The sequence below is a fragment of the Mastigoproctus giganteus genome, chromosome 13 (assembly GCF_048544385.1).
Source record: "Mastigoproctus giganteus isolate SK-2022 chromosome 13, ASM4854438v1, whole genome shotgun sequence".
In the NCBI taxonomy this organism is placed as follows: domain Eukaryota; kingdom Metazoa; phylum Arthropoda; class Arachnida; order Uropygi; family Thelyphonidae; genus Mastigoproctus; species Mastigoproctus giganteus.
The window spans coordinates 67,241,282-67,262,558 of record NC_143587.1 but is presented as its reverse complement, the minus strand read 5'-3'; the positions used below and the strand labels follow the sequence as shown (position 1 = coordinate 67,262,558).

General features: G+C 37.6%; 1 protein-coding gene across 1 annotated transcript in view; it reads left to right on the top strand.

Annotated features, from left to right (window-relative positions):
- RpL40 (ribosomal protein L40) overlaps window positions 1-20,017 on the top strand; it is a 30,747-nt gene extending 10,730 nt beyond the window's left edge. Inside the window, exons 3-5 of the mRNA XM_090387849.1 lie at window positions 5,232-5,318; window positions 10,223-10,325; window positions 19,870-20,017. Of these exons, the coding sequence (XP_090243975.1) occupies window positions 5,232-5,318; window positions 10,223-10,325; window positions 19,870-19,963 (284 nt within the window). The 3' untranslated portion in view covers window positions 19,964-20,017. The remainder of the gene's footprint in view (window positions 1-5,231; window positions 5,319-10,222; window positions 10,326-19,869) is intronic.
- The last annotated feature ends 1,260 nt before the right edge of the window (window positions 20,018-21,277 follow it).

Below are 21,277 nucleotides of genomic sequence, written 5' to 3'. Positions count from 1 at the left end.
GTATATTAGGTTACGTTTTGCCACGTTCTGCCCAGAAATGGCTTAGAAAAGATTTTCATGCAGTGCTGAATTAAAGTTAAAAGTGATCCAGTTTGCAAAAGTGAATGGAAATCTTGCTGCTGAATGTAAGTTTGGTCCTCCTCCAACTGAGAAAACAATCCGAGACTGGCTATGGGAACAAGAAACCCTACTGAAAATGCCACAGCAAAAGAAGGCCATTAGAGGCAAGTCAGCAAAATGGCCTGATTTAGAGAAGGAATTGAAGATATGGATTGAGGAGCAAAGGGCAATTGGAATTCCTGTGTCCACAAAGATGGTTCAGCATGAGGCAAGAAGAATTGTTGATGAAAAGAAGTTACTGATTTCAAAGGAGGACACAATTGAGGCTTCAGGTTCATGAAACGGAATGGACTAAGCATGTGTACATGCACCAGACTTGCCTGAAAGCTATGAGCAAAAGGTCCTTGAATTTCATCGTTTTGTCATTCAATGTCGGAAGACACATATCAGTTTGAGTTGGGACAGATTGCAAATATGGACAAAGTCCCCCTTCAATTTGATGTCCCGAGTAACAGAACTGTTGATAAGAAGGGGGTGAAAACTAACTGTGAAGACAAGTGGACATGAAGAGAGCCATTATACAGTTCTAGCTTGTGCCGACGGAACCAAGCTGCTGATTTTAAAATGCAAAACAATGCGAAAGGAAGACATTCCTCGAGGAGTGATTGTCCACGTTCATGACAAGGGTTAGATGGGTCAGGATGGGATGAAAATCTGGTTTGAAAAAGTTTGGAGCAGGAGACCAAGTGGGCTCTTGTGCAAACCTGCCCTATTGGTGCTTGATCAGTTTAGGGCACACATAACAAAAAACACAAAGAAGATTGCTGCAGAGCAAAAAACAAAACTTGCCATCATACCTGGAGGCTTGACATCCTAGCTCCAACCACTTGATGTCAGCATTAACAAACCCTTAAAAGCTGCCATGAGAGACGAATGGAACCAATGGATGAAGTCTTCTGTGGACAATTTGACACCAGCAGGAAGAGTGAAGAAACCAACTATAGGAGAAGTTTGTACCTGGGTGAAAGGATCCTGGGATAATATAAGATAGATCGTTGTCAAGTCATTTAAGAAGTGTGGCATTTCAAATGCCATAGATGGAACTGAGGACGAGGCAGTATATGAAGACAGTGATTCATCATCAGACACCGATGAGGACAAGTTAATGGATGGGAGTTTGGACAGTGATGAGTTGTATGAATTTTATGATGAATAAAACTTGAGTTCGATAACTTTATGTAATACTTTTTTTTTTTTTTTTTCAAATTTCGGGCCCCACAATTAAGGTGCATCTTATACATGGGGAAATACAGTATCATCTTGCCCAAGAAATCAGAGTGTCACCAAAGATAAACATAGGAGAAGAAGAATCCTTTTTGTGAGATATAAGGCAGGACTGAGATTTAGAAGGATTGAAATCAACTAAGTTGTCTGCCCCACTTGAAATTGGCATTTAAGGAATTGGTAGCAGATATTTGAGAAGTTGAAGCTGATTGAGCAGGGCAAGGTTTCTCAAACTGGAAAGTGGAATGCATTGTGCTATCATCTGCAAAACTATGGATAGGATTTCCATGCAGTGGAAGAAGGTCATTAATATACAAGAGGAAAAGAGTGGGGGAAAGAACTGAACCTTGGGGGACACCAGCATTAGTGGAAAAGCTCGAAGACAGAGAGACATTCACCCTCAGTGAGTGGTCAGAGAGAAAACTGGATAACCAATTACAAAAACAGTTTGCAAACCATGAGATGGAAGCTTCTTTAGAAGACCTTTATGCCAAACATGATCGAAATCCTTTGAGATGTCAAGTGCAACTGTTTGTGTTTCACCAAAACTTTTCCATTGAATTTGTCAATAAAATGGGTGACATAAGCTAGAATAACACCATTGGATCTACACTGACTGAATCCATTCTGGTGATTGTTGATAAGGTGGAAGGTTTCTAGGTAGTTTGAGTTGGTGGTTAATTGATTTCTCTTTTTACTTCAGAAAAAGTAGAAGTAATTGCGATGGGGCAGATTTGTCACCCTTTTTAGGAATTGGTTGGATATGAGCAAATTTTCTAGCAGAAGGAAATTTGCTCATATCCAGAACCAGCACAGGTTTTGAGAACACGTGGAGAAATACCATCACGACCTGGAGCTTTCTGAGCTTCAAGATTTGTCAAAATCCTTTTGATAGAAACCACAGGAGGCATTGATTGGAGCGTGTTGGGAGGTGTTTTACCAAGATCATTAATACATGAGTTGGAAGGTGAAATGGGGTGGGAGCAGAGATGGACAAAAGTTACGGCCGATCGCTTTGGCAAGAGAACAGACTACTCGGCTACCATTTTGGGCAAGAAGCAAGTTTTCTACTCTTAGCCTGTTCAAAATCTAGTTTGGACTGATTAATAACTGCTTTACAATTGTTGTGAGCTTTGGCGTAGGCAGAAAATGAAACTGAAGAATTGGAAACAAGCCAATTGCGATACGCAACATTCTTCTCTTGAACAGCCTTAGCACATTTATTGGAAAACCAAGGTTTAGATGAAGGGCGAGATATTTGACGTGGAGAGTGGAATATAGGATTTCATTCCTACAAGAATAATTTCACTGACATGATCTGAGCAAACTTTGACAACATCAGAAGTTTTGAAACAGTAATCCGACCAAAGAAAAGAAATCTCGCATGTCATCCCATTTTGTTTTCTTGTAATGCCAAACAGCACGAGGTTGGGAATAGCCATGAGGTAAAGACTTCATTGGAGAAGAAACAATCACCAAGTTGTGATCTGGGGTGCCTAGAGGACCACTCACTTCAAACGTGTTGGCTCTATGGTTAGGATTGTCTGGTATTCTGGTAGGTAAATGAACAATCTGTGCGAGGTCATTGGTAATTGGAAAAGCCTCAGCATCTCCACCAGCTGTGTCTGTGTGACTAGAGAATGGCAGCCAGTGGAGTTGTGAACATTAAAATCGCCAAGGAAAATTACCTCACTGTTAGGAAAGTTGGCTGTTGAGAGGAGGTCAAAGAGCTCCAAGTGATTAGTGGAGTTGGGAGAATGGTAGAGACAACAGATGAATTTGAGAAAATGAGAGTGAGAGATTTTAAGCCAGAGAAGATCTAAAAGAGGATATTGCAAATTACCAAGTCTCTGACAGGGAATATCGGAATGGACATATGCACAAGTACCACCTTTGAGGCGAAAGGAATCATACAGCAAATAATTTGGGCAACTGAGATGAGCAATGGTTGAATCAACTGATAAAGAGTCAGAAATGAGACCAGGTATAATTGTGAAATGAAGTAGGAAGTGTTTGGGGTGTTTAGATCTTTTTGCAAATAGCTTGCTCTGTTAGTTTGACAATTCATGGTGTATTCAAAAGTAAGAAAGGGTTGGGGGCATGCTGTATGAAGTAATGAAATTTTTTGATGTGGTGTACACATTGCCGAATATACCCAGATCCTTAACATAATGTGGCCTCGACAATGTCCCCTGCATACACACTGCTTGGACTTCCTCCTGTCACTATTTGGCAGAGTAGAGGTGGCAAGATTATACACCAACTGATCCGGAAGCCTCCTAAAGAGTTACGAATAGGTTCGGTCCAGTGTACTAACTAGCGGCCAGCCTGCGAACACCGTTTTAGAGCTGTACCCTCAAAATGTAAGGAGATTTGGATCTTGCTGTGGTGTCATCATAACCTCAAAAGACATCAGTCATACTGCATGATGGGAGAGATGGGGAAGGGTTGACCGGAACTCAGCTCTGGGGACTAAACATTGGGTTCCACCAGTTGATGCATCATCTGACAACACAGAGGGATGGCATTGTGTGGTGTGGGCACCTTGTCTCGACCCCTGTTTATGTTGGTTCACACCTGGTGGTCACCCACAGTGTGCCTGTGCATAGGAATTATACCCAGGATTACTAACCTGATGGGCCCACCATCGTGGAGGAGCAAGCAGAGGATTTGGCTTGTCTGGCATATCTGAGAGAATGTCTGCTACAACCTCAAGGACCAAATGAAATTCTGAATGGTTCAGCATATTTTTATGCACAAGTCTTTTTGTAGATATCAAATATTTCATCTTTAAATTATGCCATTTCTTCACCTTTTATTTGTAATCAGTTTAATTTTGAAATCACTTTAAAGGGAACAGGTTTTTTTTAATATATTAAGCATTTCACTAGTCTTATGAATTATGCTATTATGTGATTATTGGAATATTCAGTTTTTAGTAATTACTTACTAGATATGCCAAGCACGCTGTCCATAACTTGGAAGTACACTTCTTCATTTAATGATTCAACGGTATTTATAATAAGTTTTGGTAGCCTTTTCTTTTGCAGGGAAAATGCTTTCAATACATTCCCAAAAATTTTAATACTGGGTTGATTGCTTGTATAAACTTAACCAGTTAGTTTTGAATTTGTCTAACTTGTTGTACAATATACCTAACAAACAGAATTCCCAAAATTACAGTGTGTAATGAATTACTAATGAAAATTCTTAAGCAATTTTGATGGATACTGCAAGGCATGTCTCCATTGACTTCTGCATTTTTGCCCACAGTAGAATACTCTACATGATGGCCTAATAGAATTAGCTTTTGGGAAAAATTGTGTAAATACTGCCACGAATGTTATGTCTACTATAGCATCCTCTAATTCTTCCTTTGAATTGTAGAAATCTTATGGAATAGGATTGTATCAGTGCAATGGTAGTGGACAACATACCATGAAAAACTGTCTTGGCATCCCAAGGTTATAATACAGTCCCTGGTGTTGTGGATCATCACCTTAAAGCTAGACTGGAACATTTAACCTTGATATTTCGTGTCAATGTTAACTGTTTGTGTTTACATACAGAAAACTTGATAAATATATCCAGCAATATTGTTGCAGTTCAAAATCTGCAACAATATCTAGCAATATTATTGCAGACTAAATTTTCCTTTCAAATCATAATTACGCATTACAGCTTAATATATTTTAGGGTTGCATTTTTTGTAGGAGTTAATTTATTCTTTTTAATTGGTATTGTTATTTCGGTTTTGAGATGAAACTTTTTAGGTATCTATTGAGGCTTACCTTTATGCAATATTCTTTTAAGTTATATTGAGTATATTTATCATTATAATCTTATAATAGGTGTAATAATTTTTTTTTTTTATTTTTTTATTAAAGGTATTCCTCCTGATCAGCAGCGATTGATATTTGCTGGAAAACAGCTTGAAGATGGCCGCACATTATCAGATTATAACATCCAGAAAGGTAATCTCGTTTGTTTCTACTTTTTTTCTTAATGGGCATAAGCTTGTAATTTAAAATCTATGAAACTTTTTCTGCTGCCCAATACATTAAAAATTGCAATGTACAGTTCCATTTTTTAACTTAAATTTTACTAAAATTTGCACTGTAGAGTTTTTTTTTTTTTTTTTTCTTTTTGATCACATCTCATATGTGGGATACTTTTTTTTTTTGTATTGCAGGTTGTTTAGTTACGTAATCTTAAGATAAAACATGAAATGTGATGCTTGTGAATTCCCTCTCACCACCATTCACTAAGAAGCAGGAGCATTTTCTTCAGAATTTTTGCTTTTTGTGGTAGATATTGTGAACAGCTGTAAAGACACATTAACATGTACACTGAGTGGACAGATGTCGTGGGATACCTACCTAATCAGTCACACAGTGAGGCATTGAGTCCACTAGTTCACGAAAGCGTTTGGGCGCCTCAGTGGGCAGGAGCAGCCGTGCGTAGCACACGCTTCTTGATTAGACTGGGGTTCAAGCCCATGACCACCGCATATCCCCGGAGCAATATGGCTTTAGTTGCTAATGCTTCTAAAAACCAAATAACAAATGAACGAAAGCGTTCCACAGGTATTTCCATCCGTGCTTGCTGCATCACTGTCTGTAATTCCATCGCATTCCTGGGTGGAGGATGAAAGCTTGAACGGACCCTTTCACAACATCCCAAAGATACTCCACAGAGTTCACGAACGAGGAGGCCATTCCTTGGCAGTAAAATCTGCTGCATGCTCTTCGAACCACGTTCTAGTCTCTGTGGTGAGGTGCATCGTTCTGCTGGAAGAGTCCATTACCCTGTGTGTGCATGATGACTGTGAGGGGATTCAGATGGGCTGCAAAGATGGACATATAATCTGGACAGTTCAGATATGCATACCAGAGGTCTCAACATGTGCCACTTTAATGTGTCCCAGACCATTACCGAATGTCACTTGTCCGAAGGGTTTTTGTTGACGTGATGGGTGCATATCTTCGTGTGGTTTCTGCCAGATACCACTCTCCCATCCACTCAAAATAACTGGGAATGGGACTTGCCAGACTAGGGGATCAGTCTCCAAGGTCTTTCGCCCAGTTGAGGTGGAGTCTTGTGTTGTGGTGTTAGCAATGGGATTCTGGGTCTGCGGCCCCATAACCTATTGTAACTAATGATTGCCTGGTGGTCTTGGTGCAGATGTTTCTGGCACTTCCCCCGTTAAAGTCTGTGGTGATTTGTGCCACTATCGTTCCCTGATTGGTTGAAACAGTGATACAGATGTCGACGGCCACGTTCATCCAACACTTTTCTCCGCCCGCAGCACTGTCCAGGATGAGATGTTATTCCAGATACATTCTTGATACTGTCAAACGGGGATGGTGCAATTTCTGTACCACCTCTAAGATGACCTGTGTGTCGGGCACCCACTTTCATCCCTCTTTCAAAGTCAGTTAACTCACAGTGTTTATCCATATTGACATTGAATTACCATTGATGTGAATGCAGTGTGCCTATATACCTGTTAAGCGGTGTGTTTGTACACTGGTGAGAGGGGTGACAGCGTCGCATTGCCAGCATCTAGGTATCCCATGGATTCTACCCTTCCAGTGTATATCTGCTTTCTCCCAAATGTTAGCTGAACTCTGCAACGATACATTAATAAACAAAGAGTGCATTTCCTGGAATTTTGTTGGCCAAATTGAACTTTTTGGGTGGTTATTGTATGACAAACGTGTGTGGCAGTGTGCCATTTCTAGTTGTGGGATTATTGGTGCCAACATTGTTTGAGGACAGTTATACTGTCTGATTCATCAATTGGAATGAGATTTCCAGATCTAAATACTGTATTCAAGATGCTGACTATTTATTTCTGTACTAGGATGATTACCTGTATATCTACTATAAAAAGCTGCATGTTGCTGGTCGTACTGTTGCACATACTCCTAGCAATCCTGCTTGCACAGCTGGGAAAATTTCATGAATAATCTGAATTTGCCATCCTACTTATACACAAGATGTTTCGTGTTCAGCTGTGTTCATTTGCATTTCTGTAAATTTAATTAAAGCATTTTCCTCTTTTCTTTTCCTAGTTCTTTTGTGATTACCTCACTTACCAGCTTGGCCATACAAGATCTACCTATAAAAAGACCATTCAATAGTACTTGTCTGACTTTCAATTACCTTATGTGCAGAAAGAAACATTGACATAGGTACAGAAACAACTAGTCACATACCACCTGAAAAACCAGTTTGGCTAACTATATGAAATACATAAAGGTTGCAAAAAGCTAAAAAAAAATTCAAAGTTTTGTCTACATAGTTTGTCAGGAGTGTTGTAAATAAATTAAGCAGACTTGAGTTTTTGATAGGTCAATCAATGCCTAATATAATTGAACTAACAGAAACTTGGTGCCACCCAAAAGCAGAGGATAAAGAATTTCATTATGGTGAGTAAGCATGTTTTGGGAGAGATGTGGTGGTTTGAAGAGGAGTGGGAGTCAATTGATCTTATCAAAAGCTCTTTGAAAGGCAATCAGGCTATCTTGAGTGAGATATAAGTTCAGGTTGACATTGTCTAAGTAGTGCAAGGTGCCTTGTGGATAAAGGCAGCACAATATATAGATCATTAGGATAATTAATTTTTTTGCCATTGTGTGGAGAATTTGGTAAAGTTCAAAACAAGCTTGGACTGCAAGTAAGGATTTTTGAGAATTCTTGCTTGTGGCATTTGCCAGTTTGGTAGTCACATTAAGATGTCCCATTTATTGATTATATATAATTTTTTCTGTCACAGAAATCAAATTACTTTGTCTATTCTTCATGTCAACCGTCTCTTCCATACACAAGGTCACTCTTATGTATGGAAGAGGTGGTTGTGCGGCTACATCTTTTGGAATTTCAGAAGTCTTAAGGATGCTCTTAGTACTATAGCCAAAACTTTTAGTGATGACCTTGTTCACTTCTTACTTCCCCCTCCCCCTTTTTTTTATTGCTGGGTAGATAGTGTTCCTTGCTTTTATTAGCATTAGTAGAGGCATATGCGAGAAAGCAAGCTTAGAGAGCATCAGCCAAAAAAACCCCGACACTTGCTAATTCACCCACCCAATTACTCCAAAAGTTTGTCCAGTACTTCCTTGAATTTATTAAAGCTATCAACTTTCACAACAGATGGAAACTTGTTCCAGCAATCAACTACACTGCTGGCTAATGGCATATTTCCACACATCTATTCTACAACTGTCTTGCCTCAATTTGAGTTTATGCCCCTTCACTTTCATAATCTGAGCAAGATTAAGAATCCCATCAGTATTGAGCCTGCACAAACCATTCAAAGCTTTATATGCCTCAATGAGATGCTGCAATTTGCAGAGCTTAAGCCTTTCTTGGTAAGAGCAACTTTTTGTTCTCCTCTATACCACACCATGACCTGCTCTGACAACCTGTGTGCACTGCTCAGAAAACTTCATATCTGACTGCACAATTCCCCAAGATCTTTTTCATTCTCCACTACCCTGGGTGTAGTACCACACAGTTACTACATTTATCTGGGATTACTGCTACCCGTGTGTATGAGCATCAGCCAAAAAAAAAAAAAAATTCACATAAAAAGTTTGTCCAGTTCCTCCTTGAATTTATTTAAGCTATCAACTTCCACAACAACAGTTAGAAGTTTGTTCCAGCAATTAGCCACCTGCTGGCTAAAGGCAAAGTTCTCAGCCCATCTGTCTAACTTTTCTAGATCCCATTGCAGTAGCATACTGTCATTAACAACCCTGCCAATCATTGTATAATCTGCAAACTTGAACATTAAGTGTGATATACCTTCATTGATAAATACACAAAACAGCAATGGGCCCAATGCCGAGCCCTGGGAGACTCCATGAAGAGCAGTGTCCATTAATTACCACTGTCTTCCCCCACTCAACTATCCTTTTATCCATTGTAGCAACTTCTTCTAATGCCATACTGCTCCAATTTGTACAGTAGTCTTCCATGTGCAACAGTATCAAAAGCCTTTCTAAGATCCAAATATATAATATCAAAGTTATTCCCTGCATCCAGTTCCTTTGTGACCACATCATAGTATCCAGTTAAATTGGTCAAACAAGACTTCCTCATAACAAACCCATGCTGTGTCTAAATTATTACTGCAGTCTTGTCTAAATGATCCTACAATGCTTCTTTAACTATTGACTCCATTATTTTACCTGGAACAGAAGTTAAACTAACAGGTCTGTAATTACTTGTCACCCTTTGTGAATTGGAGATACATTTGCACATCTCCAGTCTGTGGGGACCTCCCCTAAGTCCAAGGATGCACTTATAATTATGGCTAAGGGTTTTCTTGCTGCCTTCTTTAATATAACTGGATAGATCCCATCCACCCCAGGTTCCTTATGTTCAAATTCAATTTCGTCACATTTAAGCCTTGTAATTTTTCCTTCAGTGCTCATTCAGTTGTGAATTTATTGAATTCCAAATTATTGATAGCTAGAATAACATTTCCATGCCATTTGGAATGGGCAATATTTATCAAACTAATAAAATATAAATTAACATTTATAGTGGTGGAAGCAGTTACTTTTAATTGCACAGAATATGTACAACGGTTGATTGTTATGACATTCACTGTTTGTAGCCTGTATGAAACGAACTAAACATTTTATAAATAGTTTCTGTAAAAAAATTATTCTTGCCTTAACTAACTTTTACAGAAGTAAATTGGTTCTCATAACACTTCTAAATGTTTGAAGAAAATGTGTTATTTTGAGTGATTTGATTACAGTGACTAGTTATAATAATTTTACTGTTGGAATAAATATTGAAGTAAATCAGTCATTAATATGGACAAAAAAGTTTATTAATGTTTTTACTTGTTTGACATGAATAGAATCAACTCTTCATTTGGTCCTGCGTTTAAGAGGTGGAGTTATTGAACCTAGTCTGCGCATACTTGCACAGAAGTACAACTGTGACAAAATGATATGCAGGAAGTGAGTAACGATTTTCTTTTGTGAATTGTCTTAAATTTTTATTTTAAGAATGTTGCATAATTAATTACATTATTTAGATTGGTTTTCTAAGAATTTTAATAACCATGGTTTGTTCAAATTTACAATTTTTTAATTTACAATTTACAAACCTTCAATTTATGTGGGCAAGAATTTTTTGATATGAGAAAAATTCTTAATTGTTATAAGCGATTTTGTAAATCCAAATATGAATGAAACATGATTTGATTAGCTGTGAGAGTTGGGTAAGGAATAAAAGGATTGATAAAAAATTTAAAGCATCAGAAATGGGAGTTTTTATAAAAATAAATGGGGCTAACTGGCAGAAACAATGGCAAAACCATATTTCACATTGGGAAATAAGAAAAAATCATTAGAGTAACAAATATTCAAAGATAAGTGGAGCAAACTTAAGGTGGTATGGGCAGATTATTGGAAAGTGAAAGATATTTAAAGCAAAAAAATGAATGCTAATCAGCCTAGAGGGGAATAAGAGGAAGGTGGCTTGAACAGGAGATTGGTTAGCTTAGAAAATAGTGACTGGAAATTGATAATCCAGCAAAATTGATTTGTATCGTGAGAGTAACCTGTGTATATATATATATGGATGATGAACGTTTTCAGTATTTCTATATGATTTATGGTCTGCATCGTCATTACAACTTCATAAAACATCCCTTTTTGAAAAGAAATGGTCAAGAATGATATTTTCAGTATTTATATATTTAAAATATGAAGTTGCATGTTACTGCACTATAGTATATATAGGTTTTTATTTCTAGGGAAACTGCATGAACTAGAAAAGTGCTACTTTTTCAATTGTTTGTTCAAATTGTACAATAAGTCTTTTCTCTGAATTTTCCCATCAGCCTCAGCTACCTATGGATGCAAGTTATTCCAATAATTAACAACCCACATAGGCTAAAGGTAAACTGCAACCATTATCAATCCATTGCAGGGTGGGAGCCTCCTCAATGATTCATGTTGAGGAAAGTGGACCATAATCTGCCAAGCTGGTCTAGTGCCAGTTGGCAGATTGACCATATTTAGCAGTCATGGGCTTGAACACTGGTCTACTCAAAGAGTGTGTGCTACTGAACTCTCACTTCTGACCATTCTGACCTATGGAGGCCTCTTGTCTTACAGTAACTAGTTATTAATCTCAGTTACCCACACATTTGAAGTCTCCCTGTTTTTCTCCCCTCCCCATATGGGCACCCTTTTGCTATTCTTACCAGATGTGGTCTCTACATAGTTACAGCACTCCGAATGTAGCTGAACAATTGCCTTATACATTGAGATTATTCCCTATCTGTGCAAGCACTGGTCAACAGATTTTCAATATTTATTATTTATTTTTTATTTTGAAAGTATTTTTTCTATATTCTTTGGCATGTGTGTAGTTCAGAGATCAGCATTTAAAAAATTGTTTTGCTCGTTTTGAAAATACTTGTTTTTCTCATTCTATGGAATACACTATGTATGCCTAAAATGGGATAAATAAGGAGCATCCACTGTACTGTTTTAATGTCTTATATTGAAAACTTTATATTATAAAAAAAACTACAAAACAGTTTAAAATAATTAGAATTAATACTTTTTTTTTAGTTATTGAAAAAAAAATTAAATAACATCGATCAGCAAAATACATAAATAAATTTCTGGGGCCAGATGCCATCATCAATGCATGTCATCTGTCACTCTGAGGTCCTTGGTGATCTAGTTCCTGGTGTTGATTACCTGATTTTGGACAGCAAGCATGAATCTTTTGGTATCAGGGAAGCACTTCCCATTCATGAGCCATAGTGTCTTATTTGCCCATCCTTCTGTCCGATTGTGGTCTTGTGGTCTCCCTGTTTGTCTGTCCTTATAGCTTGGTAGATTAGGGCTGTGTTTTCCTTCAAGTAATTCAACAGTTCCTTAGTTGCCTTCTTTTGTTCACTGAAGTCAGTGATTCTGTCCCTTCTTTCTGGACTACGATCGGTCACTTGATTGCTGATTTTGGGTGGTGTTGGCGGCTCTTCATCATTATCCTGGTTAATCTCATAATCTCCTTTAGTTCAGCATTGGTTTGATCCATGATCTTGCAGGAGTTTGTTAGTACTAGGGCTGCGTAAGTGTTTATAGCTGTGACAATGTTCCTGCCATTCAGCCTTCTTTTAGCAAGCTTTTCAGCAGTCTCTGGTGGTATTTCTCCATTAGGTGGGCCTTGATCTCCTTGGGTTCTGACTGGTGAACCTTCATCATCCCCAGATATTTGTAGGTTTCTCCCTCTGGCATGACTTTAATCTCTTCTCCAATCTTCAGCCAATAGTTTCAGTTGACTGGATGTTCTTGATACAGTCCATAGGTCTTGTGTTTGTCTAGGCCAAATTGCATACTTATTTCAATGCTGGACTCTTCGGTGATCTAGAGTAGCTGTTTGAGTTGATTCTCTGTTGCAGCAAGAGTTTGATGTCATCTGTGTACATTAGGTGAGAGGGAATGTATTGGTTCTTCCTCCTTTGTAGGGTATATCTGTACTTGCTGTTATTGAGTGTGGTGGACAGTGGATTAAGTGCTAGGCAGGCAATAGTGGGCTTGGGGCTCTTTTCCTGGAAGATGTCCTTTCTAATGGGTATTAGTCTGGTCGTGATTTTCTCGACCTCTATGGTAGTGTTTGAAAGTGTCTTCTAGATCTATCAGGGGGGCACAGCTATTGTGTCTAGCTTTGCTACTCCACATGTTGCCCCAGAACTCCTCGAATGCTGTTTGATCGGGGACTCTGTCACCTTCCTTCTCTTGCCTGATTTTCCTGTATAATGCTCTTTGGTTTTCGTCAGATATCCTGTTGTCTTGTTTTTCTCTGGGGAGTTTCTGCTTGAGGGTGTCAAAGTATTCTTTGATCCTCTTATGTTTCGTGTGTGCTGTAGACATTATTTTTCTTGAGAATGGCCTCACATTTTTGGTCAGCTTCTTCTGTTGTCCCATTGGTATTGGGTCACGTGGCCTATCCTCCCTTTTATCTCTTCTATCTACTGTAGTTTTCTTTCCCAGCCTGGTGGCTGCTATATAAAAGTGCCAAGATGCAGAATTTTGAGCTTGTGGGAATGATAAGTTTTTGGAAATTTTTACTCTTTGATTAATTAACATTAAATTGTGTTTTACAAATAGTTTAAATAGTCTTAGTCATGCTCTTTGGTTTATTTTTAAATTTAGCTAGTGATTTTGTAACTTATGACCTATTTGTAGTGCTATTGTAATGGTGTTTTGGCATGAGTATCGTGGCACGTAACGAGTACAGTAAAATGCTGGAGTTTTAATTGTGATATATAAGTAGCTTGAAGGTTCTAATCGCTTGATGAGCATATATCTTTTTCTGTTTAGCTAAAGAATATTACTTTTTAGTAAGAGTATAAGTAATTTAACACTGATTGTAACATAGCATAATGTAGATCTTGAACTTGATACTGTAATATGTATCATTGGATTTAGGAATCTGTTAGCTTAGTGTAGTATTGTCAGTTAATCAGTTAAATTGTATTTAACGGAAATCATGTCCCAGACTAGAGCAGCGGGCACAAAGGGGAAGTGCTGTAGCTTGGAGGAGAACCTAAGGGGGCAATTCTCCAACATATCACAACCTTAAAAATGTGCAACTTGTGAACTGTTTGCAGGTGTTTCTGTAACAGGACGTTATCCGGCCAGGAGGATGTCTTTGTGTGTGCAGCAAGTGTGAAGAAATTAGGAACCAACTCAGTGTTCTGATGGTCATTTATGAGAGTTTGAAGAGTATGGGTAGGTGTCCTTGAAGGAATTAAAATGGCCCCATCAAATCTAAGCCAGTGCATCCAGTTGACATGGGTGATGAGGGCAGTGTTGAGTGGGGGTGTGTTATAGTTCTAATGACTCTGATGAGTATACCAAACAGCTACATGGAGAAATAGAGCAGGCCAGCAAATCAGAATGTCTTATAATGGGGGATTTTAACTTTCCAGATGGCTGGAATTTGTGGTTGGGCACTCACACTAGCAAGACTTGTGGATGACTGTTTTCTACAACAGCATGTTGGAGTGGCAACTAGAAGAAGTAATACTCTTGATCTGGTTATCAGCAGTAATTCTTCGTGCATCAAGAATCTGCAGTTACAGACCCATCAGGTGACTGGGATCACAGTGTACTGCTGTGGAATTTAATTAGACATTACTGTCAAAGGTAAAGAGAAAGGCTTTTGCTTTCATAAGTGTGACTACAGTGGTCTCAGGCACTTTTCAAATTCTGTGCAGTGAGATCAACTGAGGATGTTGCCAACAGCAAATTCTAAATGGGAAGTATTCAGGGAAATATTCAAAGAAGCTACTATGCTTTTTGTACCAACGAAGAAATGCTGTTCAAGGCACATAAATGGATGTAAGATGAACTATTGAACACATGTGACAGAAAAGAAAAGGTGCATGGTATGCATATACACTGGTGTTCAAAGAAAGTGTATCACCTAGGAATTTCCCATTTCTAACTTCTTTTTTTTTGCAATGGTATGTTACATTAATGACTAGCATCACAAATAGAAATACAAACAAAAGATATTTATTAATAGTTAAGGCAAAGCTAAGTAATATTTGACAGGTTCTCAAAATATTCCAAAATGAGCATTTGCAATTTTTATACAACAGTTTTGGTAAGCACGACAATTATGGCTGAAATGTTATCAGAAGCCCTCAATTTGCTTCAGTTTATCATTTTAAATGGAAAACAAAATTAAAAGGTTGCCAGGTGCAAACTAATATTTAGTTGAACTACCTCTGGCCCTGATGACAGCAGCACACAATTGAGGCATTGACGAGGTCAATTTCTGAAGATAATCAACTGATAGTTCGTGGTTCCAACCAAATGAATTATGGCTTCCTGAAATTCACCAAAGGTCTTTGGTTTCTTTCTGGCAACTGCAGATTCCACACGATGCCAACAGTGACTGTTACGCACTTGCTACCACTCCTGTATGTTCTTCTGATTCTCTTTTCAGCTCAGACCAAGAAGCTTTACGGTTTTTAGGGCATAAGCGCTTCAAAGCGTGGTCCTGTTTTGACATAGACTTGTTTGTTTCTGATTCTTTTTTTTTTTTTTTTTTTTTTTTTCCTATGAGCAGAACCAGTATTCTTCAGTTTGGAAAGAAATATCCTCACTGTCGACTGATTACAAGACACTATAAGCAATATGATGGGAAGAACATCCTTCCTCACGTAAAGCAACAGTAGCACTCTTTCTTCATGGTGTTAACTGCACATAACTCTCCATCCTGACACAGTCAAGGAATGACTGCAACTCTTGCAGAGCGTGCTTATAAAGCTGAAAGTAACTGCTGATGCAATCTGTAAGAAATATTGCGCTACACTTATGTTAATCGGGCGACAATTACAATTTTAAGGGGTGGTACACTTTCTTTGAACACCAGTATAAATTATCAGGTGATACAGAAGCCTGTGGTAGTTATAAATTAGTCTGTAATCAAGTTACAAAGGGGGTTAGGCAAGCTAAGGGAGATTGAGAGGTCTCTGACAAAGAGTGCAAAAAAAAAAAGAAAATAGCCAAGACTTCTGTGTAAATATTAACAGTACAAGGAAAGGGGTTGAATCACATTGGGCCACTTGATATATATGGGTTACCAGTTTATGTCCTTACTCAGGTTGTAGACAAATTGAATGGGTATTTTGCATTTAAATTCACACATAAGAATTCTTTAGGTAAGGCGATGCCAAAAGTTCATTAAACTGGAACCAGGAGCTAAATGACTGAAAACTGAAAGGAAAGTGGATGAGAAATTGTTGAAGTAAGTTTTGAAATCATATTCTTGGATTTCAGGACAGTTTGATGCTGTTGTACAAACTGGAGCAGTGTGGCATTAAGTGAAAGTTATTGCTATGGATAAAGGGTTGGTTAAATGGAAGAAGACTTAAGAGTAGTTATTGATGGGAACTACTCTTCATGGACAAATGTTATTATTGGAGTCCCCCAGGGTTCGGCGAGGCCCATTGTTGTTTTCAGTATTTATCAATGATATTGATGAAGGTATATCAGGCTTGATGTCTAGGTTTGCAGATGAACAGAAGTTGGCAGGGTGGTTAGTGACAGTCATCAGAGTGAGTTACTGCAACAAGATCTGGGAAAATTGGGTTGATGGGCTGATAAATGGCAGTTCGAGTTTAACATTGACAAATGTAAGGTACTGCATATGGGTAGCAGTATCCTCAGAATAACTTATTAGCTGTGTTGTACTACACTCAGGTTAGTAGAGAATGAAAAAGACCTGAGGGTAATTGTGCAGTCAGACCTTAAAAATCTCTGGGTAGTGCAGACATGCTGCCAGGACAGGTCATTGGGTTTTGTCAATGATACACAAAAACATTGCTAGCAGGGATAAGAAGATGATTATGCCATGGTTAGGTTGCATCTTGGGTACTGTATGCAGGTCTGGAGGCCTCACTTTAGGAAAGATGTAGATCTGCTGGAACGGGTGCAGATAAGAGCAACCAGGCAGGTGAAGGAAACAAAGGGTGCTCTTACCTAGAAAGGCTTCAGGTCTGCAGTTTGCAGCTTCTTTAGTCTAGGCATCTGATTGGGGTGTTTAAAGCCTTGAATGGATTGAGTAAGCTGAATGTTAATGGCATTCTTCTAATTGTTGAGACTACACACATTGGGTGGAGTAAATTCAAGTTAAAGGGTGTTTGCAGGTTAGATGCAGAACAAAAGTTTGCCTTCAGCCAGCAGGTGATTAGTTGTTGGAAGTGAATAGGTTGAATAAAATCAAGGAAGAACTAGACAAATTCTTGGAGGGTACAGATTGGTGAAGTGTGTTGGTGTTTTTTTTTTTTTTTTTGTGGTGATAGTTTGATAGCTTGCTTTCGTGCATCATTTACTACTACTACATACAGTAAATGGCTGTGTGGACGGTGTCTAGCATTACTTTGGTTCTGAATATTGTGATCTTTTCTGTTTCTACTTCAGCTGCTCTGGGTTGTACTTCTTTACTTGGTGTTCTGTTCTGGTTTGGTTGTGTCTCTATTTATTCTTTGTCACATCATGCTTGATTGGTTTTTTTTTTTTTTCAAGATTGTAGAAGCTATCAGTTTCTTTATGATGATGGTCCATCTCTGATCTGCTATTTGCTGTTCGGTGACCTGAAAACAGCCTGAAACTAGCAACCACTTGGTGTATGGTTTCATCCTGTGTGTTGTCATGTCCCTCTCTAGCTTCGTAGTATGCTCACATGATGAATGTACTCAATTTGATGATCCCTTCATGCATTGGCTTCTTCCTTCCTGAGTAGTCTTGTCCTTCAGTTGTAACCATATGAGAAACTGCCACTTGCTGCACTGTCTCTGACTTTTTGAACCAGTCCCTCTGCCTAAAGTCTAAACATGAGTGACTTTATCCTGCACAACACTCAATGCAATAAATTCAATATCTCTACTTCTCATCTTCATCCAGCTATGGATGTGGACCTGTTTTAGCTTAGGGTTTTGTATCTAATGGTGTGTGGTCACTTAAACCTTGGGGGGGGGGTGTTCGGTGATGTGACTTTCACTTTTTTTCTCCCTCCCTGCGATTATTTTATTTATTTATTTATTTTTTTTTTTTCCAAATTCAGGTCCATGTGATATTGGTGATCCAGCAAACAATTCATGCTATATAGAGTTTAAGATAAAAAAAAAAAGCCCGAGAATGCAGATAAATAGAACCTTTTTTGAAATTTTAATATATAAATAATTAACCTTAACAGTTTAATGCAGTGTAAATCAGGGTTCTTACTTTTCTTGGTTCAAAAATTTTTCTAGAAAACAGTGCTCGGGTTTACTAGCAGTTATCCCCTTGCTGTGAAGGGGATAATGTGTGTAAAGTATCCCTTTTATTAGTCAGCTGGGCTGTCTGATGTTTCTGTAACTATTACATGAGTAGCCAGTGTAATTTGCTCTTTTTTTTTTATAATTACATGGATGTAAACCTCCTTATCCCTTTGCATTTTCACCCAGTGATTTCTCAGTAAACCTTTGTCAGCCTGGCCATCTCTGTATATAACTATTATGTGCTTTAATGTTTTCATTGCATCATACTGCCTCACACAACACAGACCACACTACTGCTGGCATGCATGTTTCAAATATGCAAGTGCATACAACTACTTTTACTAAGTAACATAACTATTCCTCTGTACCTTTAAAATACATTGTGCCTTGGTAATTCTTATCACCTGCTTCTGTGTGACACTCAAGTTTTCATTAGCCCATAAAAACTAAATTTTCAAAATACAACATCCAAATAAAAATCAACAAGGTTTGTAATGAAGTAAAGGAAAAATTTTGAAAAAAACAAATGTGCGTTTTCTGTGGCGTTTAATGGATAAATACTTGGTAAAGAACAGAAGCAAAATCAGTTTTTCTTGTATTGAACAGAATTGTGGCAGTGGTCTTTATGCATCCAAACACTAAATTGTTGCTTAGTCTTTAAATTGTAATGTATCTGTGATTCATTACAAGTGACAGTTGAGGGTAAAAAAAAATATCCAGACTAACCTGCAAAACTACACAAACAAAAAATTAAATAAAATTAAAGCATTTCTGCTATAATAGCACAGAGTTCAATTAGTGTGCCAACAGAATCAAACAGTTAATTTTACATGCTTATGTGTGATATTGCACTGAAATGTGTTAATGCCAATCATAATGATAGCATTTGTCTTTTCTATAAAAGACAAAAGTGTCATTTAATCTCTTACAGCAATGGTCACTTTTGTAACTTTTAAAATGTTTGTGCCATTTAAATACTGCCAATCTTTCAAAAGCTTTTCAAATCACCTTGTATAGCTCCCAGCCAGTTTTTCTCACTATCACAAATTACTGTGGTTCTTTATTGGACAATAACAGAAGCTTCTGCTATCATATCAATGTTTCACAAAACACTTCACTGCACAATAATGGAAACCAGATATAATGAAGAAGTCAAGGAATGATTTATTCTATCACACCATACTTTGATTAAATAACTGTAGCAACAGAAGAGCATTGTTGGTGTTTTTCAGTGTCCTCATGTGTAGCAAAACCTGCCTAAAGCAATTTTTTGGTCTATTTATGATCAGAAAATCATAAAGACATGTAATTATGAAATATAAATGTAGTGTTTAATTTATTTGACAGAAAATGAAAATTAAGTAATGTAATAACTTCATGGGTTACTAACAAATATAGGTGTGAAAAAATATATATAAATAAACATTGAAAATACTGGCACTTAATCATATATCTTGCCCCAGAGGTAGGAAGTGTGTTTTTGCCTTGGCCTTGAATGTCTTTTCATTAATTAACTATAACAAAAAGGGGAAAAGAGCCAGGTACACTTATTTTGTTCTGTATAATGTGGGTTGGGTGTAGTCCTGTTTTAATCAATCATGCTTATGATTCTAATTTTTATGCACCATTAATTCTTTAATGTGATTTAGGTATTATCCATAGACTTAATGTGGGTTTTATATAATTCCTATTACATTTCATTGTAGGTGTTATGCTCGTCTCCACCCAAAGGCCACAAATTGTCGCAAGAGGAAGTGTGGCCATTGCAACAATCTCCGCCCAAAGAAGAAGATAAAGTAAACTGAATTCCAAAAGCCTCTGTTTACACTGTTTTTGGCTCTTCTGAATTAATAAAAAAAATGACATAAAAGAATCTTTTGATTAATAAAACAAATATTTACAGTTCACATAGTGTGAATGTATGTTAGTGCAAAGTAAATGAACTTGTCAGCCATGCAGACAAGGCATCTTCTGTTCAAATAGCCATATTGTATAACAACACTAAAAAGTAACAAGAACAAAAAAAATTACATCTTTATTTGTCCCAACACACATCTTAAGTATATCACTTAGTGATCAGGTGTGCGGATGCAAGTAGTAAATGATGCAGGATGCTGTGTGCATAGTTCTTTAGCACCAAACTGCAAAATTTAACGATAGGCTTATATCCTTTCATGACCAGATTCCCTACAATTGAAATAACTGTCTAATTCAAACATAAGTAAATTATAGTTTTACTAAAGGTTAAAAGATAAAATTTGCATATCATAGGTGATTATAAGAATTGTAATTGCATGTGTTTTGTCATCGATTTGCCTATTTACTGAACGAAAAACCTGAGTTTCTTGGAGAGGTGGGTGAGTGCATATAACTCTTGCCCGAGACTGATAATTAGCTCAGCCTCTTTATGAAAAAAGCTCATAAAATGCCTCATGTCATTGACAGGATTAGATGAATTGAAATTTTAAGTTTGCTTATTCTTTGGGTTTCAAAACTAGCATCTCAACTGATGTGTAAAAATTTGGGGGAAATCAGATATAGGGCTTAAAACACTAGCATCCATATTCTTCTGGCCAGCCCCACTTGTGAAAAGCCTTTCCATATATGTGGAAAGGTTGCATAGAGTCGCTTGTTTAGGATTGATTTTGTCAAAGTTTGATTCATGAACTGAATTCGGACATGAGTAAATTGTGCAGCTTGTTGCTCTTTTTAGTTTGGTAACAGAAGTACTCATATGGCTTTTTTCCTACACTTAGTATTAGTAATGGCCATGTGGCACAAGGAAGCCTGAGGCTTATGCTGCAGCAGCCAAAAGAAGAAACAAATAAAAGGAAATAGAAAACCTATAAGTCTGAGAATCTTTGCATAGTTAAAAAATATTGCAATATAAAGTCCTTGTGGGTAGTGCATCAGTTATAATCATTGTCCTGCCCAAACCATGTGAAAAGAATCAGTGCGAATCCAATCTATGGTGCGAGGAATTTTTATGAGCCTTTCACAGAGCCGGTCAGCAAAGATTTTTTTTTTCCTTCCCTGGATACTAGGAGAAAAACTTCATCCAGCAAAACAAGAACATGCAATTTAAGAGACAATGCCCATTGTATATGATTATTC